Raw genomic sequence first — 18220 nt, forward strand, 5'->3', positions numbered from 1 at the left:
AGTCAGAACGAGGTGCCCATCCAGCGGTTTTGACTAGCTAGATTGGGGACTTAACATATTCACACTGAAATCCCTTCTTGGCTACTTACCTAAGGGAACAGGTTAGTTTTGGTCTATAAGCACAACACGGAGACTGCCTGGCACATATTCTCTAGCTAACAGAGACTAGGGACCCCCCTACACACCCCTGTGTGCTTACCTGAATGTCTTGTACGTGGTGGAGAGTGGTCTATCCCAGAGCTCGTTAGCTGGGTAATGATGAGCCCAAATCTTTACCTAGCTCCTCCCTCCACTCTCATGGGTAAAGCAAACGAAATTTAAGTTTACTCCCTGTTCGAAACACACAGTTTAGTTCATCAGCTGCTTCTGAGTAATTTAAGCCTGAGCCACACTACTTAAACACCTGTACCCAACAACTGTGTGATAAAGAGCAGAGGGTGCCAAAAGGGTTGCATTTCAATAGAACTAGCTTTATTTATTATTCAAATAAAAGGAACGGCCTATGAGCAAGTGCAGATATGGACTGAGGGGGCGGGTGTGGCCTGAAGCTAACAAAGGAGCCGCGGTCAGAACAGAAACAGCAGATTAGAAGAATCGGAGGAGTGAGGTCTTGTCTGCTTGAGGAGTATGAAGAGGCAAAGTTAACTGGAAAAAAGAATTTTTTTTTTCTTTAGAAAAGGTGCTGTGCCAAGCCATCAGCAGCAGGAGAGAGAGAGACGCTAACGTGGCTGCTGAGAGCCAGGCTCTGCGGCTTGAGAACCGGCATCAACTCCCAGGCTTCTCACTCTCTCCATTTTCTATAATTTTCCTCTTCTTTTCGTCTGTCTTTTTCTTGAAGATGTTATTTCGGTAAAACTGAAGCTCTTTGATGCTTTCACTAATGTCATCCAGTGCCCTACAAGCAAACACACCACACTGAAAAGAAAAAAAAAAAAAAAATACCCCAAACCCCAGAGATGGAAAACCGTGACCTGCGGGAGCCAGGCAGTGGCCACGAGCCGGTGCGGGGCGGGGCAGGGCGGATGCTGCTTTGTTTTATCATTTAGAAGTAGATCAGAAATCCCCACACCGCTCCAGAGGACTGTGGCGCATGTCTCGGGTGGAGGGGACCGGTTAGCCACTCCCTCTCGAATGTCCTCTGCAAAGCATTTACTAACTTAACACGGTTCTTGTGAATTCCTAAGAAGAGCCTGAACTACACATACACTATTTCTGCAATGCAGCCAAGCACATTCATGGAACACTTCCCAGCAGCAGCCCAAGACCCGAAGTCTGGGAACCACTATGCAATAGTTAGGGGCGCCCCCAAGCAGAATCCACCTACATACCCACCACAGCTCCTGACTCAGTCATCCTAATGAACGCCAATTATCCAGATCATACAGTCGCTAGCCATAAAGGAGGCCCTGCCTCCTCTCTTGTGGTAATCTGTGCTAGGACCAGTGGCAGCCTGCCTCCACCTAACAGCCTTTCTTCTCAGACAATGTTGTTTCTCAGCCGTTGAAGCCTGAGAAATCAGGTAACCGTGACTATTAAAATGGCGCGCAAGCGAGTCAGTCCACAGTGGTGGGCTAAGGGCCTCTTCAAGAGAATTCACTGCACAAACATCAGTGCTGGAGTTTTATGGCATTCACTTCTGTGACTAAGGCAGTAACCCACTTTCTTCCTAAGTCCTGTGTGTGTGTGTGTGTGTGTGTGTGTGTGTGTGTGTATCTAGCAGAGGACTAAAACTCAAAAATACAGCTCCCTACCCCTAGCTGAAGAGTTATTGGCAAGTGATGGCTGCCAGAGGAGGGGGTCAATTTTCTTCAATGCCAGGGCCACCCATATTCTGGTGGATGACCCCACATCCATGCGTGACTCAGTAGGTTAAACAACAACAAAAGGAAGTTAGGTGTGGTGGTGTACACCTTTAATCCCAGCACTCCAGAGTCTGAAGCAAGCAGAGCTCTTGAGTTTGAGGGCAGCCTGGTCTAAATGGTTCTAAATATTCTAAAACAGCCAGAACTACACAGAGACCTAGTCTCAACCCACCCATACCCCCACAAAAAAAGAAAAGAAACAAAATAGACATAAGGTAAGAGGGGGACACTTAAAGAATGTCTTAAGGAAGGGGGTGTAGTGATGGGAAGGGGGGAGCTGCGGTTGATATGACCAAGATAGATTGGAAATATGCATGATATTGTCAAAGAATGAATGTGAAATATTATTTGGAGACGTAATTTCACATGTATGTATGTATGTATGTATGCATGCATGCACATGTAGGAGAGAGGACAACCGAGGGCCTCACCCTCAGGAATGCCATCCAATTCTTGAGACAAGGGTCTCTCATTGGCCTGGAGCCCCCCCAACTAGACTAGAGTGGCAGACCACGGGACCCTAGGGGCCCTTCTCTGTCCCCGCAACACTGAGAACAGAGCACACACCACCTCGCCCAGCACTGTGACATGGGTTCTGGGGACTGAGCCTAGGCCTAAGTGCTTATGACTGTGAGGCAGGTGCTTCCCCAACAATACATCTCTTACCACACAACACTGAGCTCTGAAACAGACCAGACATCTCAAGGTGCTTTCAGAACCCAATGGGCATTAGCCTGGGCCTAATCTTGACATAAGTTTATGTACAGTTATGAGTTATGCCTTCTTGTGTGAGTAGCCACACTTCTTTGAAGAAATGTCTACCTGTTATATTACAGAGGCAAGTCTTCTTCAAACCTACTTAGGGATAGAAGGATGGGAAACTGTAGGTGGCTATCAGCTTCCTAAACTGAAGCTGGTGAGATGGATCAGCGGGGAAAGATACTTCTGCCAAGCTTGACAGCCTGAGTTCAACCACCAGGCCTGACTCCTGCAAGCTGTCCTCTGTATCTTCACACATGTATCTTCCACATACACATAAACACACACACATAAGAAAATCAATAAAATCGGGAAAAGTCAAAACTCCCAAACCTTCTTGTTTCTGATACAGTGTCTTAGAGCTGGATTGGTATGCTATCATTTGGGTATACCCCTGTAAACACACTGGTCTTTCTGTGATGCCTCAAACTGTACACTACAGAGTATCGTCTAAGCAGATCTGTATTCAGTGTTATCAACTAAGGGAATCAGGAAACCAAATGCTTCCCTCAGACTGTCCTTACCAGTCAGCCGTTCTTCCTAAGTGGCTGCAAATTTCACAAGAAACGATATATGCCTGGGGCTGCAAGCACAGACACGCCAGAAAAGCAAAAGTATCCAGGTCGGAGAAGAGCTTCTTACACTGTTCTAACATCAGATGGCCACCCTTGTCTGCGTGTCCTCTGGGAGAAGGGGACCAACGGTGCCAGTTTCCACAAAGGACACAAATTGTCTCATCTTATTTCCAAACCAAGTTTTAAGAAAGTAACAAGACTATATGACAAAAAATAAAACAACAAAAACCAAAAAGTCAAAGACTGAGAACAAGAAGCCCGACCAGCAAGCTCGGGACTCGGTGTGACGAAGTTTTCCTTCGCCGGGCGGTGGTGGCGCACACCTTTAATCCCAGCACTCGGGAGGCAGAGGCAGGCGGATTTCTGAGTTCTAGGCCAGCCTGGTCTACAGAGTGAGTTCCAGGACAGCCAGGGCTACACAGAGAAACCCTGTCTGGAAAAAAACAAAAATAAATAAAGAAATGAAAAAGAACGTTTTCCTTCTTCCACTACTCAGACTTATCCTTTGCCCAGTAAGGAAGAATGGAGTAGAGCGGTTCTTGTTTAGAGGTTGGAACTGGGGTTGAGCGTGTGTCGCCCTGGCAGACCCTTGGTAGGTCCCGATCTTACCTGTGAGAAGCAGCCTTCTTCGGTGCAAATTCATAATCTTCTGGGTACCAGCGTCTATACACAGTAAAAATTATCAACTCTCAAAGGCGGCCATCTCAAGCGCACTAAGCAGTCACCTTCAAGCCATCTGTCTACGGGTTTCTCTGTGTTTGAGACGGAGTCCCAGGGAGCTCAGGCTGGCCTCCAGACCCTCGAGCTCCATCTCGCCCGGTTTAGGAGGGGCAGGGAATCGACTACACACTAAGCAAGCACTCAACCAACTGAGCTACATTCCCCAGCCTCTTCCGAGGGATTCACAATGGAGAAAGGCGTTCCCTCTCTTCACCCGAGATACTCTCTTTATCAAGCTTGTCAATGTAGAGGACTCCTAAGACTCTAACGCCAACCCAGCCCTCGCCACAATTTCTGTCCTACATATCTAACTACTGGGCATCCCCACCCGACCCACGAGACACTTCTAAGTTACTATACATAGGACCACACATCCTCCACTCCCATCCATGGGTGTGGCTCTTAGTCTCCGCCTCTCCTTTTCTTTGGAACAGTCAGTCCCACCATCTACCAGCTGGAAAGAAACACTAACCCTGTCTAATGCTTCTCTTTCGTCCCTCATCCAAGCATCGGACAGAACTTCTTGCATGCTAGGCACACCTGTGCCTATGTGCTCTCTGCCAGCACCCCTGTGCCTGTGTTGTCTTAGCTTTCAATTCCCGAGCACCCTCCCATCTCTGCTTGCATTCAGGAATGCTCGTTCCTCATTCAAACCTCTAAATCTCATTCGAAAGGCTGTGTGCCAGATAAAGCTTTCTGACTCCCCGTGCTGCTGCAGCCCATAAGCTCCTCCTGGCCCCCTCATATTCTGCATAAGCGCTCCCATTAGGCGGTTTATTTTTAAGGTGTTTTTTACACTTCTGTCAACTCACTAGACCCTGAGCTACTCAAAGAGTTTTCCACCTCTGTGTTCTCAATGGGCAGGCCAACGCATACACTCTCTGCTTTAACGAAATCTGAGTGGAAGACTTGTGACGTTTCTCCCAAGCCTCGCCACTCAGAATACATTCGGGCTCCTGGAAAAGAGACTGGAATGAGGAAGACAAACACCCACTCAGTGCCCTCTATTCTAGCTGATTATTTTCTACAAGTTCTCCATTAAGAGACGCTACACGAGGTAATGTAACAGATCCTAAATGCAGCCCTTACCTGCACAGCTCTTTAACAGTGCTCACATCAATTATCCTATAGTGAAGATGTTTCATGAACTGGGGCATGTGTTTGTCAAGAAACTTCTTATCTGCATGAACTGAGTTCCCTAGAAAGACAGGAAGCATACCACGTCTGCACATTTCTAACAGTGTACAGAATGATACAGACATTCATAGATCATACTGGAAATGGAAGTTAACCGTTCCTAAAAAGCATCTCTGGATGTCTCCATCGAGTCTGAGTACCTCAGGGTAGTTACAAATCCAGAGTCCCCAGCAGGTCCTCAGTCTAGTTCACAAGAAACTCGAAAGCGGCCTCTCGTGGGCGGATGAGTGTCTAGCACTCCATATACTTAAAAGCGTTTAAGTCTGTTACTTTTCAAGTTCCTACCAGATGTGCAAACTTGTTCCCAGTGTCACAAAATCCACACTACTAACACTAAAAATTTAACTGAACCATATAGTAGATAAACCTTTATTTTACATTCCAATATTTTTGACAAGTCATATCCACATTCATGCTTTCATACAGTAATTTCTATTTTAAACACTGGATTTTTAAATGAGAACTTTAAAATAGACATCAGCCGCATCAGCTAAGGAAAAAAAATTTATACAATATATGTTATGTGTAATGCCAAAACTTTTCCTTGTCTTTAAAATGTTAGTTGCCACGTTAATTTACATATAGAAATGTAAACACACACACCCAACAGAACATTACCCTCCCTCTGACAATGTCAACCCTTTAAAAATCCTACTATAGTAGATCTGGTCACTTTAAAAAATCAGCGTTACAAAAAAAGACAGGTGAATGACTTTAGACTAACCAACCAGAGACAAAATAACCGAATAAAATAGATATGAGCAACGACTAACTTTGGGTTCAAAAACAGACACTTGAGGGTGCTTCAAATGTGGGTTGGGAACCACAGGTATTCTTAAATGGGGTTATTTCCAATGCAGTAATAATACTGTGTTATGTAAGAAAACGTCCTTACTCTTAGGAGCTGTTTGAGGGGGACATTAGGAAGGAGTATGGCAAAACTAGCAATTTGTTTTCAAATGTCCAAAAGCAGCCAGAAAAATATAAGGGGAATCCAAGGCGGCAGAGATTAATGATGACCAAATTCAACCTTCCTGTGCATCTGGAGTTTTTTTTTCCATAATAAAAACATATGGGGGGCGGGGGGTGGGGGGCGTGCTACTGAGTTCATGTGTGTTTCTCAGATCGAGTTCCAAGCCATTGCACCGATATACAAAAGTGCACGAGCACTCCGAATCAGGTGAGTGGAAGGCAAGGCCTCAGCTGGTCTCTCTGGGACTTGAGTTACTCGAACCACTACTATAGAAGACTATCTACGCGATAAGACATAGGATTGGATTTTACCTGCAAGTGGACAGAGCCCCGGAGGAGTCTGCTGTCGTACAAAGGACAGAAATTCATACTCTGCCTGCTGCAGTGTAACTGTACTCTCCTTCACTGCCTTGGTGAGACCAGACTGCAAGAGAGAATCCCCAGCCCCCCCATCACAAACACATGAAGTCAGTTTGCAAAGGTATCCAGAAAAATGAAACTTCACTTCTAAAACGGGTAACTGTGAACCACAGCTGGACCCGCTCTTGGGGGCTCAAGTTTGAACTGAAACTGCCATCTTTTACACCAATTTCGTGCCTTAAAGAAGCTGAACCGAATTAAGTTATGTTCCTGATGTGTTAATATCACTTCCACGGTCAGAAAAGATGGCTCTCAGAGTCCAAGGATAGAACCTCTGGGAAGAAACAGCTCCCAACAGGAGAGCGGTAGTCCCCCTTCTCTGCGGGTCGAGGTCTAACCTTATCCAAAAGACTGACTTGAGTAACACTCAAAACTCCACAATGCGTTCGCGACAGACTGAATGTAGAAGAGAGAAAAAAAAGAGGGTATTCAGGAGGAGGTAATCTCGAGAGGTCCCAGAGTGAAAAGTGAAAAAGCAAGCAGCCGCCCGGGCTTGCCTAAGCCACCGTCCTCTAACCCTTTCATAACACCGTCCGCCAAGGGCACAGCCGTCAGATGTGGGGAGCGACAAGCTTGTGACCGATCCCCCAAGCAGCAATCCTGGCATTTGGTAATGTTACCTTCCCGTGATGCTCCTTGCACCAGTCTGACATGCTGTCCAGCAACTCGTCCGGCTGTTTGATAATCAGGTTGGGACCCTGTAGGTGGGGAGAGCCATTAGTCATCATGAACCAACAGAAGCTCGCTCTCGGCACGGCGATGCCCACCTTCCATCACTGCACTTGAGAAGCTGAGTCGGGGTGAATACGGATCTCTTTGAATTTGAGGCCAGTCTGGTCTACATAGCAAGTTCCAAGCCAGCCAGAGCTCCAAAGTGAGACCCTGTCTCAGAAGAATCAACAGAAACAACCCTACTTTCAACTTGTGTTGATTTATGAGTGTACTGGGAGAGGGGCCTCTGTACACGTGCATGTGAGCTCAGAGGACAACCTTCCTCTGTGGTGTTCCTCCTCAGGAGCCGTCCACCTGGGGACTCGGGCGTGCCAATTACGCTGGCTAGCAAGCCCCCAAAGAGTGGCCTATTTCCACTGCCCTGGGACTTAGGTTGCAGATGCACACTGCCAGGCTGGCTTCTCATGTCGGTGTGATCTAACTCGGTCGGGGTTCTCTGCTTACAACAGCAAGCACTGTACTGACTTACGCCACCACCTAGACATGTTTGTTGTTTTTAATACCCATTTACATTTGCACACAAAACACGAAGAAAATACAGACACTCTGAAGAAGGCTGTGGAGGAGGAGGACCAAATAAACACAACAGGCTGCTATATGTGCACTGTGGATACACTTACCCTGTTATTTTCAGTAGTTTTATATATTAAAAGGAAATGGTTTTTACAGAAATAACTAGTAATACCTAAAGAAAAATGGTCCTTGAATTTTCAGTTCAATTTATTTCTTTCTTTAAATTTAAAAAGAAAAAACTTTTTATTTTTAGTTATGTGTATTCTTGTCTGCCTGTGTACATGCATGCTGGTGTCCTTGGAAGCCACGGAGCACAGATGGATGGAGTTACAGACAGCCGAGGAGCTGCCCAACATGGGTGCTGGGAACTGAACTCTGGTCCCCTGTAAGAGCAGTGTGCTACTTAACTACTGAGCCATCTCTCTAGCCCTTACATTTTATCTGTGTTCTCTCTCTCTCTCTCTCTCTCTCTCTCACACACACACACACACACACACACACACACACACACACACACGAGCGTGGAAGTAAGAGAACAACTGTGAGAGTCACCTCTTCCGTCTACCAAGCAGGTTCTGATACCCATCTCAGGCCATCAGTGTCAGAGGCGATGCTTCCGCCCACCGAGCCAGCTGGCCAGCCCTCTGGCCCAGGTGATAAAATTGTGAGTCTGTTACAGAGCCTAACACGTGGGATTTAGCAAACGATTTTTGTTTCACCTTCAAAAGCAAGGGTCACAAGAAAGCCTAACTTTCCTTAACATGCCCTAACAGAATGCAAGGAGTAAGGTGATAAACACACACAGGTAAGGTGCTAAACTCACAGTCCAATCACTGAAATGAATGCAAGTTTATATAACCAACACATTTTATATTCTTTTTCTAAAATGTATTGATCTTACTTATTTATATGCAAGAATGTAAGTGTAACATATTCCTCTGTGCGTGTGTGTGTTTGTGTGTGTGTGTGTGTGTGTGTGTGTGTGTTTGAACGGACAGGCCAGAAACCAACTTTTGAGAGCTGGTCCTCTCCTTCCACCACGTGGTTCCTAAGGATCAAATTCAAGTTGTCAGGCTTGGCAGCAAGAGCCTTTGCCTTTCCTGCTGAGCCACTATAGAGTAAACTCTACAGCTAGTCTAGAACTGTACTAAAATAGGCCACTTGTCTAAAACTGAATTGTAGCCAAATACAAAAACAGATGTCAACAATCTTGGTGGAGAAATAAAAGCTATGTCAAAAAAAAAAAAAATTGAAGAACAGAAATCCATACTATCAATCACCTGACCTTTGGCAAATTAAGACTCCAAATGACATTTGCAAAACAGCGAACAGTGCTTTCCTCAGACTCTTCCATGAAAATAAAACATACTCCCCACGCAACTGACATCCCTTAAGTATTTTTCTTAATACCCTCATCCTCATCTGACTTAAGCCTCTGAACAAACACCCTATTCATGAGCAACTGTATGGACACACACCATAGTTCCCCGAGTACATATCAACCAACTGATCCATTAAACCGCATTTCAGGTCATCCACAGTCTAAAAGGAAAACACTTCTTTAGCCAAGAGTAAGCAGGGATGACAAAATAAAGACACTTGACCATTCATCACCAAAAATATCCCAAGTCAGAAAAATAAGTGCCCAAAGCGAAAGCTCAGGACTGGATTTATACAGGAAACTGTTGTAAGAAATATAATAGTCTCATGGTTCTCAACGAGATGATAAGCCTTGATGCCACTACAAGACAGGAATTCACCTCTAAATGCTTGTTTGTTTGTTTGTGTTTGTTTGTTTAGGTTTTGCTGTTGTTGTTTTGAGATAGAGTCTCACTGTATAGCCCAAGATGACCTGGAACTTACTCTATCTACCAGCCTAGGCTCAAACACACATTGATCACCCTGATTCTGCCTTCTGAAGCGCTGAGATGAAAAGTGTGTGACATCGTGCCCAGCTAAAAATGCTCTATCCAGAGAATGAAAAGTCCTTTTGCTTACCCAGGGAATAACAAGACGTCCTAACTGTAAACGGGAAATGGCTGTGGCTCCAGTGTCCACTGAGCCTGTGCTCTGAAAACCTAATTTATTAACTAGACTCTTCTTTCCGCGGGCATACCTGCCCCATCTCTACAGGATTTGTTGTTTCATTTGATTTCTATGCGTATGCACGTGTCTGGTACGGCCGACTCCTTTAGAGGTGGAGATTCGGGTGCTTGTGAGACCTGGGTATTAGGACACAGACTCTGGTCTTCATGATTGAGTAGTGCATGCTTTAACTGCTGAGCCATCTCTCCACCCCCACCAGGTAGCCCTGACTGCCCAGGAACTAGTCATATAGACCTCGCTGGTCCCAGACTCACAGAGATCCACCTGCCATTGCCTCCCAAGTGCTGGGATTAAAGACTCCTGCCACTATGCCTGGCCTATTTTGTTCTTTAATGACTTCGAATATTGAGGATGGTATCAAGGTCAGGGATTTCATCTTTTAAAACGCTTCATAGGTGCTTAAACGCAAGTGCCAACAGGTCTATTCTATTTGTTCTGCTAAAGGTTTCAGTTAAAGGCAGCATTAACAGAGTGATAAAATCACCGTGAGCACACATTCTAAAAGTGTGTCTATAGATGTTCTAAAGCCCTAACACAGAGGTGCAAGAACCACACAGTCTAGCTGAGAAGGCCATCAGCCACCTGGGACAATGGGTGTCTTCTGTGAGGAGTCAACCAGCTCAGACGGACACGTCATTGGTCTGTAAGGAACGCATACGGATACTTTTTTTTTTTTTACTTAACATTCCCTAACCCACATGGTGTAAACACGACTTACACGCACCAACGTCGTATCAGGTATTCTATTGGGAGCACAAGAATGACAACAGGCAATCTAGAGGTGATTCAAAGTACATGAGAAATACTGCATCTCCTTCCAGGATCCAGGTGAGTGAGATTTAAGTATCTACAGAGGAATCCTGGAACCAATCCCTGATGGAGTGGTATAAGGGGGACTATATATGGAATTAAAGCCGAAGGTAGGACATAGAGATGGGAAACTCTCTCAGGGGACACCAAGCATGATGAGGACCCAGCTGGCTGGATACTGGTGGGAGCACTTGAGACTGCCTGTGTTTAGAGAGTAGTTTAACCAGCTTCCCCAACACCTAGCCAAATGCTCTTGAGCAAGTCCCCCAAATCTCTTGTAACCCATGAACATCATTAACAGAGCCTATCTTATCATCCTGAGGACTAAGAATACACGTGTAAACCCTGCAGAACTGTTGTAGCCTTGGGGGGGGAGGGGAATTCTGTACATTTCAACTGAAAACTTAATCCGGTTATGAAGTGGATTATGTTGGTTCCAATACCAACTCTAACATATTATATTACATTGTCCTAGTCTATAGCACTGGGCCTTAATCTACACAGACCTCAATCTGCTAAGTTTTTCAGTGAGATCAGAAGAAGGCACCTTTAGATCCTCAATGCCCTTTAAGTGGTATGAACGTATTTACACGGCATCACCTACTTCAGCCAAAATGTTAAGATCAGAGTCAGTTATCAGACAGGCCATCTCAATAATCTGGTCCTTCTCAATGTCCAATCCTGTCATCTGTAAAACATAAATAAATAAGCATATAACAAACACATGAAACCACCTTTTTTTTTTTTTTTTAACCTTTTCTGCCCAAGTTTATTTAACAGAGATTCCTTTGTGTGTAGACCCAGCTCACATTCTATGATCAGTAATGGTGTTTCTGGACAGTACTCAGGATAGTAAGTTCTGAGTGCTCAGAGATTGCTAAAGGCACTTACTGCGGGCCAGCTATTGTCAAACACATTTGTCCTGGGAACAGACTCAAAGTAAGCAGGATGAATACTTGACTACTGAAAAGTGAACTCACTAACATTACCTCTCAGAGACTTACAATGGTTTCCGAAGTTTTCCCAACAAAAAAAGTTAACAAATGAACTCAGTTCGTAAGCAGAAAACCGGAGTTCAAAAGAGGCCTAGGTATGAATGCGTTAAAACTAAAATGGGTAACTTGAATCTTCCAATGGGGCCTCAATTTTCTCTTTTATGGAATGAGGGGTAAGGCTGAGTCATCTCCTGAGTCCTAGCTTAAGCAACCTAGTCTTTTAAGGCTAGGAGGTGGGGACGGAGCAGGGCTCAGAGTCGCTGCCCCAACTCTCACCCACGATCCTCAGAGTCACTAACGCGTAACACAAATTCACTTCTGGGTGGAGGTCGAGGTTAGGGAGAGGGGAGACACATGGACGGCTCCACCCAGATGGAAAGAAACCCCACAGTCCAGGGACAGTCCCAGACCCCGCAAAAACTCCTGACTCGGGGCTCCTGGGGCGGTGCTCACCTGTCGCACCTGACACCCAGATCCCTGCTGCTTCCCGGGACAGGGGAGTCCCTCGGTCCCACGCGCGAATCTGCGCTCGCCTCCCCGCACCCTCCTCGCCCCGGCCGCACTCTCACCTCCAGGTCCACCCAGACCATTCGCTGAGCCATGCTCTCCCCTGCCGCCATGGCTGCGCTACCTTCGCTGACACCTCGCGCCCCGAACTGCCCGCGCCTGCCACCCACGCCCCGCAACAGCCTGGCGCCCAGGGATACGCCTAGCATCACCCGGCACGAGCCGCCACGGCCCCAGCCCCGCCGGCCCAGCGCGCGCAGGCGCCACAGTCGCTAAACGTCGCAAACCCACGGGGAGGTGCCGGGAGAAGACTACAAGCCCCGGCATGCGAGGCATCGGCTCGCCCTCCACAGCTACGCTCGGCTGCCGAAAGGGCTGATGGGAGTAGGAGTCCTTGGTCCAGCCTCCCGCTCCCCTCCCCCGCCACGTGTTTTCGGATGTTAAGGGACTTGCTAGTATTTCACCGCTAAAGTTTGTCTGTTTCCAGGAGATATCATTCCTGAGTTTTTATTAGTTCTAAGCTGCGAAGTTGAAGAGGTTTTACTTTGAAAAAATATGGTTATATGTTTAAGAATTGTTTTAATGTACCTTTTCCTTACTGCTACCTCCCTCCGGTTTTTTGGTTGTTTTTTTTTTTTTAACCTGCTCCTCCCTTCCACGTATTGAGTATATTTCTTATTTACTTGGAATCCGAGTGACGTGCTCTTTTGAGCTACAAGGCCAATTCCGCCATCACCGTTTAGGAGTCCTTAAATGGTCTCTTGTCTGAAAGATGACTTCGCACATATCAGGTGTTCCATAAATGTTCCTTTCCCATTATTGGCAGAAGCCTTGTCTCGTTTTCTAGGATGCCAGGACGTGTAGGCTGTGTTTCGGTTGTTAGATCGTATACTATTCTACCTTTTACAGCCCACTAAAGAGAGTTGGAATAGCTCTGCTTGCTCTGTCCTCCGCTCTGCCTTTGTCGATCGCTCTGGTTTTAATAGACGGTTCCTTAATCTCCCACAATAGATACAGTTTTCATCACCTACGCTTCAAGGGGCCTCTGCGGGAATCTTATATTTTAGCTCAGTAGCAAACACCTCTGCAAAGGGCAATTTTGTCACAAACGTGCTCAGTCTTGAATCACATACTCTGTGTCTTTTTCTGAAAGCTGTGTTGCCAGTAATTACAGAGCTTGTGGTTGGTGACATAGTTATTCCTACCGGGTGAGCTGGTTTTGTGAGACAAACATTGTTGCCTAATCAGAGCTTTAAGGATGCTGCAACCTACAAGTGGATTTCAGCTACTCCCCCGGTGACCTGCCAAGCTTGGCCAGAGAAACATAAAAATCATGGAAACGGGTGTCAAATTACATGTTCAATTTTACTGCAGAATGGATATGTATATTATAACGGCATTACCTAATAGATCATACTGTTAAGTTTGTAATCATTTGTGGCCCTATTCATAGGAAGGAGAACTCTATTGTAGCATAGAAACTTTTTTTTTTTAAAGACAAAGAGACACACTACAGAACCCAAGCTGGCCTGGAATTCTGCCTCCCAAGTGCTGGGATTAAAAGTGTGCAACACCACACCTGGCTATATAGGAATTTGAATCAGCTGGGCTTATTCTCAGTATTACTTCTTTACATTCTGAAAGGATAACATCTTTAGGCTGGAGAGATGACTCAAAGGTTAAGTAAGAGTACTTGCTGTTCTTGCAGGGGATTGAGCTTCAGCTCCGAGGGACGTGTTGCCCTCTTCAAACCTTAGTGGGCACCAGTAAACACACATACACACTGCACAAATAGAGATCTTTTTTTTATTACACCTTTGGTGGTGGTATTTAACAACTTATATCCTGAAAAACCACACCCATGATTTTTTTAACAATGAATGGTTACATTTAACAATGAAAAATTATAGCTATGTAAATAGCCACAGGAAACCCTATCTCAAAAATAAACAGAAATTATGTGTGGGAGTTTTAGAACCTTTCACGTTTATTCAGTTAAGGTAATGTGTTCTGTTACAATGACAAGTACAGATTTAGTGTTCTTTTTTTTTTTCTTGGTTTTTTTCGAGACAGGGTTTCTCTGTATAGCCCTGGCTGTCCTGGAACTCGATTTGTAGACCAGGCTGGCCTCGAACTCAGTAATCCGCCTGCCTCTGCCTCCTGAGTGCTGGGATTAAAGGCGTGCACCACCACGCCCGGCAGATTTGGTGTTCTTACCATAAATAAAACAGTTATTTTTCCTAAATTCTAAAGAAATTGCAAAACAGAAAATGGTGAAAGAAACTAGATATAGATTTATGCACAGTTTTGCCAAAACAAAGAGTGTGAGTAAGTGTCTAATGTCTTCCCACCATATCGATGACCATTTTAGACTTGTAGAGTCCTGGGGAGGAGGAGTCATGACCTATAAATTGCACCCATTGTCTCTTTTTTCTGCTACAGAAACAGTTTTGGTTTCCGTCTGGTTTATATTTGGTTGTTTGAAACAAGGTCTCACTCATTATGCAGTGCAGGCTGACCTCAAACCTGTGACCGTCTTCCTGCCTTCCAAGTTTCGGGATTAGTTAAGAGATAACATGTTTGGCTCGAGATTTTTTTTTTTTTTTTTTTTTTTTTTTGGTTTTTCGAGACAGGGTTTCTCTGTCCTGGAACTCACTTTGTAGACCAGGCTGGCCTCGAACTCAGAAATCCGCCTGCCTCTGCCTCCCGAGTGCTGGGATTAAAGGCATGCGCCACCACGCCCAGCGAGATTTTTTTTTAATTAATATTTCCCCCACATCCATTATTAAGTAAATAAGCCTTTTTTTAAAAAAAAAGAAAGTATCCTCAGAGCACATCTGTATACGTGGCCACTGAGATTTTTATGAAATCTGAACTGCATTTATGTCAACTCAATTTAACAAACACATATCAAGTTCTTAGCTTGTACGGAACACTCTACCATGAAGCTTTGGGATTTGTCAAAGGCCAGTGTTTTAAGGGTTGGTCCCAGCATCTTGTTGACAGCTTCTGAAAACTTTGAAAGTTAGGACCTCATGACAGGTCTTCCAGTCATTAGACGCATGCTCTTGAAGGGGGACAGTGATCCTCCACTCCCCCTCCCTCCTGCCCTGTTTCATCGCAGCCATCGAGTCTGTAGAGCTTGGCTCCATTGCACACTCCCTGCCAATATGCACCACCCTACCACAGGCCCAACAGCAGTGACTCTGCCTGACCACAGACTTAAACCTCTAAAACCAAGTGCCTAAAAACAAGATGCTCTTCATCACAGGTTGATTGTCTTTGGTGATTTGTTACTCTAATGGGAAACCAACACAAATGCTAAAGAACCAACTTACCAAGTGTGATGGTTTGTATATTCTTGGACCAGGGAGTGGCACCATTTGGAGGTGTGACCTGGTTGGAATAGGTGTGACCTGGTTGGAATAGGTGTGTCACTGTGGGTGTGGACTTAAGATCCTCACCCTAGTTGCTTGGAAGTCAGTCTTCCACTAGCCGCCTTTGGATGAGGATGTAGAACTCTCAGCTCTGCCTGCGCCATGCCTGCCTGGATGCTGCCATGCTCCCATCATGATAATGGACTGAACCTCTGAACCTGTAAGCCAGCCCCAATTAAATGTTGACCTTAGGAAGAATAGTTTTGGTCATGGTGTCTCTTCACAGCAATGAAATCCTAACTAAAACAGAAGTTGGTCCAGAGACTGGGGTATTGCTGTGATAGGCCTGACCATGGTTTTATTTAAAAGAATGTGGATTTGGGGACTTTGTATTTGGAAAGCAATGGAATGCTTTAAATGGGGCTTAATGGGTCATCCTAGTAGGAATATGGAAGACTTTGTTGCTGGGAGTAATTTGAACTGTGTTAACTTGGCCCAAGAGGTTTCAAAGGAGAATTTCAGAATGTGGCATAAAGCCTGTTTTTGTGGTATTTTGGTGAAGAATGTGGCTACTTTTTGCTCCTGTCTGAAAAGTCTGCCTGAGGCTAAAAAGCTCAGCAGAGACTTTGTTCTCTGGTTAAGTCTTTTTTTTTTTTTAAATATTTTTTTTATTACGCATTTTCCTCAATTACATTTCCAATGCTATCCCAAAAGTCCCCCATACCCCCCCCCCCACTCCCCTATCCACCCATTCCCACTTTTTGGCCCTGGCGTTCCCCTGTACTGGGGCATATAAAGTTTGCAAGTCCAATGGGCCTCTCTTTCCAGTGATGGCCGACTAGGCCATCTTTTGATACATATGCAGCTAGAGTCAAGAGCTCCGGGGTACTGGTTAGTTCATAATGTTGTTGTACCTACAGGGTTGCAGATCTCTTTAGCTCCTTGGATACTTTCTAGCTCCTCCATTGGGGGCCCTGTGATCCATCCAATAGCTGACTGTGAGCATCCACTTATGTGTTTGCTAGGCCCCCTCTGGTTAAGTCTTATGAAGAGAAGTTTGAACAAGCATAGCAAGCTTAGAAACGAAAAATATAAAATATATGGTCCCAAGTATTAAAGGGGTACCAGGAAGTGAAATGGAGCAAAATCCTGTGTTCTAGGAGATAACAGATTAAGGGAGTGGGACCTAGAGGCAAGATTCTAACCAGCTAAATTTAGATCCAGACTTGGTGGTACACACCTTTAATCCCAGGAGACAGGCATGTGGATCTCTGTGTTCAAGGTCAATCCAGGACAGCCAAGCTTAGGCAGTGAAGGATTTGGAAAACAGAAAGCCAGTGATAATGTACAAGGGAAGGGGTCATGTTCTAGTTCCTGCAAGCAGAAGAACTCCACAGCTTCAGACATGTGGCTCTGGCTCTAGAGTTAAGAACTGAAGGAACTACTGGGACAATTGATGCTGGTTAGCTGGAGCTAAGAAATTAGCAATGATTAAGAAGAGACCAGTATCACCTGAGGTGAAATCTGAAAATTGTTTTCTGGAAGCACAAAGAAGCTGTTCCAGAGATAGCCAAGGTTGTTCCTTGTGCTGTGGCAAGACTTGGTAATGTGTAAGAATCACTCAGGTGGTACTGGTTTTGAAGGCATGAAGGTGTAATGAAGAACAGCTGAGGCTTGGCACTGTGAGAGGTCATGGAAGGCCATTGGAGAAGGTGTAGCCTCAGCTGTAGATAATGGCCCAGGACTGAAGGGGTCATGCAAAAGAGTTTAGGCTTGGCACCATGAAGAGAGCCTATGCCTATGAAAGGCTATTGGTGAAGCCTAGTTGGAGTGGAATACCCCAGTGTATTAGAGATGTCAGTATCATGGGATGATCACCAAGAACAGCAGCCTTAGTGGAGTGGATCAACCTGAGCTTAGAGTGCTACAGAGGGCAGATCTGGAGAAGTGTTGCCAGCCCTTAGGAGGAGTCCAAAAGATCAAGTAGAATCCCAGACTTTGAAACAAGAAGCTGTAACACTGAAGTTGCCCTGGAGACTCAAGATGTTAAAGATGTCAGAGCCATGGGATACATGCTGAGGAAAGCTGCTAACAGGGAGTAGAACCAGACTAGGAGAAAGCAGTTTGTTGCAGTCAACAAAGATGAAAAAGGAGTGGAGATCTGAAGACTGATTCGACATCAGCCATGGAGATGCAGAGTTTGGAGTTTGCCCAGCTGGTTTCCTGTCTTTGAGGATTACAGTTAAGTGATTGGATAAATCTCAGAAGAGACCTTGAACTTTGGACTTTTAACATTGTTGAGACTGCTGTAGACTATGAGGACTTTGAAAGTTGGACTAAATGCATTTTGCATTATGCTGTGTTTAAATATGCCCCCCAATACCTTCATGTGTTTGAACTAGTCTATGGAGGCTAGGGAATGGAATGTGATGGTTTGTATATTCTTGGACCAGGGAGTGGCACCATTTGGAGGTGTGACCTGGTTGGAATAGGTGTGTCACTGTGGGTGTGGGTATAAGATCCTCACCCTAGTTGCTTGGAAGTCAGTCTTCCACTAGCAGCCTTTGGATGAAGATGTAGAACTCTCAGCTCTGCCTGCGCCATGCCTGCCTGGATACTGTCATGCTCCCATCTTGATGATAATGGACTGAACCTCTGAACCTGTAAACCAGCCC

General features: G+C 45.3%; 1 protein-coding gene across 1 annotated transcript; it reads right to left on the minus strand.

Annotated features, from left to right (window-relative positions):
* Positions 1-449: 449 nt before the first annotated feature.
* Rexo2 (RNA exonuclease 2) lies at positions 450-12486 on the minus strand. The gene is made up of 7 exons (XM_021171786.3): positions 12231-12486; positions 11271-11354; positions 7126-7203; positions 6398-6509; positions 5006-5114; positions 3806-3859; positions 450-895 (listed from the first exon to the last, which is right to left on the minus strand). Exons 1-7 carry the CDS (start codon positions 12375-12377, stop codon positions 766-768), a joined length of 714 nt encoding a protein of 237 aa, XP_021027445.1. The 5' UTR covers positions 12378-12486; the 3' UTR covers positions 450-765.
* Between the last annotated feature and the right edge of the window lie 5734 nt (positions 12487-18220).

This window comes from Mus caroli, unplaced genomic scaffold (genome assembly GCF_978045245.1).
Source record: "Mus caroli unplaced genomic scaffold, Mus_caroli_1 scaffold_11, whole genome shotgun sequence".
NCBI lineage: Eukaryota > Metazoa > Chordata > Mammalia > Rodentia > Muridae > Mus > Mus caroli.

Excerpts from the sequence above, each read along its gene's own strand:
- Rexo2 (XM_021171786.3), bottom strand. The coding sequence starts at position 12,377 with ATGCTAGGCGTATCCCTGGGCGCCAGGCTGTTGCGGGGCGTGGGTGGC. Across the intron at positions 6,510-7,125 it reads GCAAGGAGCATCACGGGAAG|TCTGGTCTCACCAAGGCAGT; the intron begins GTAACATTACCA and ends TCTCTCTTGCAG. Across the intron at positions 896-3,805 it reads AAGAAGGCTGCTTCTCACAG|GGCACTGGATGACATTAGTG; the intron begins GTAAGATCGGGA and ends GTTTGCTTGTAG.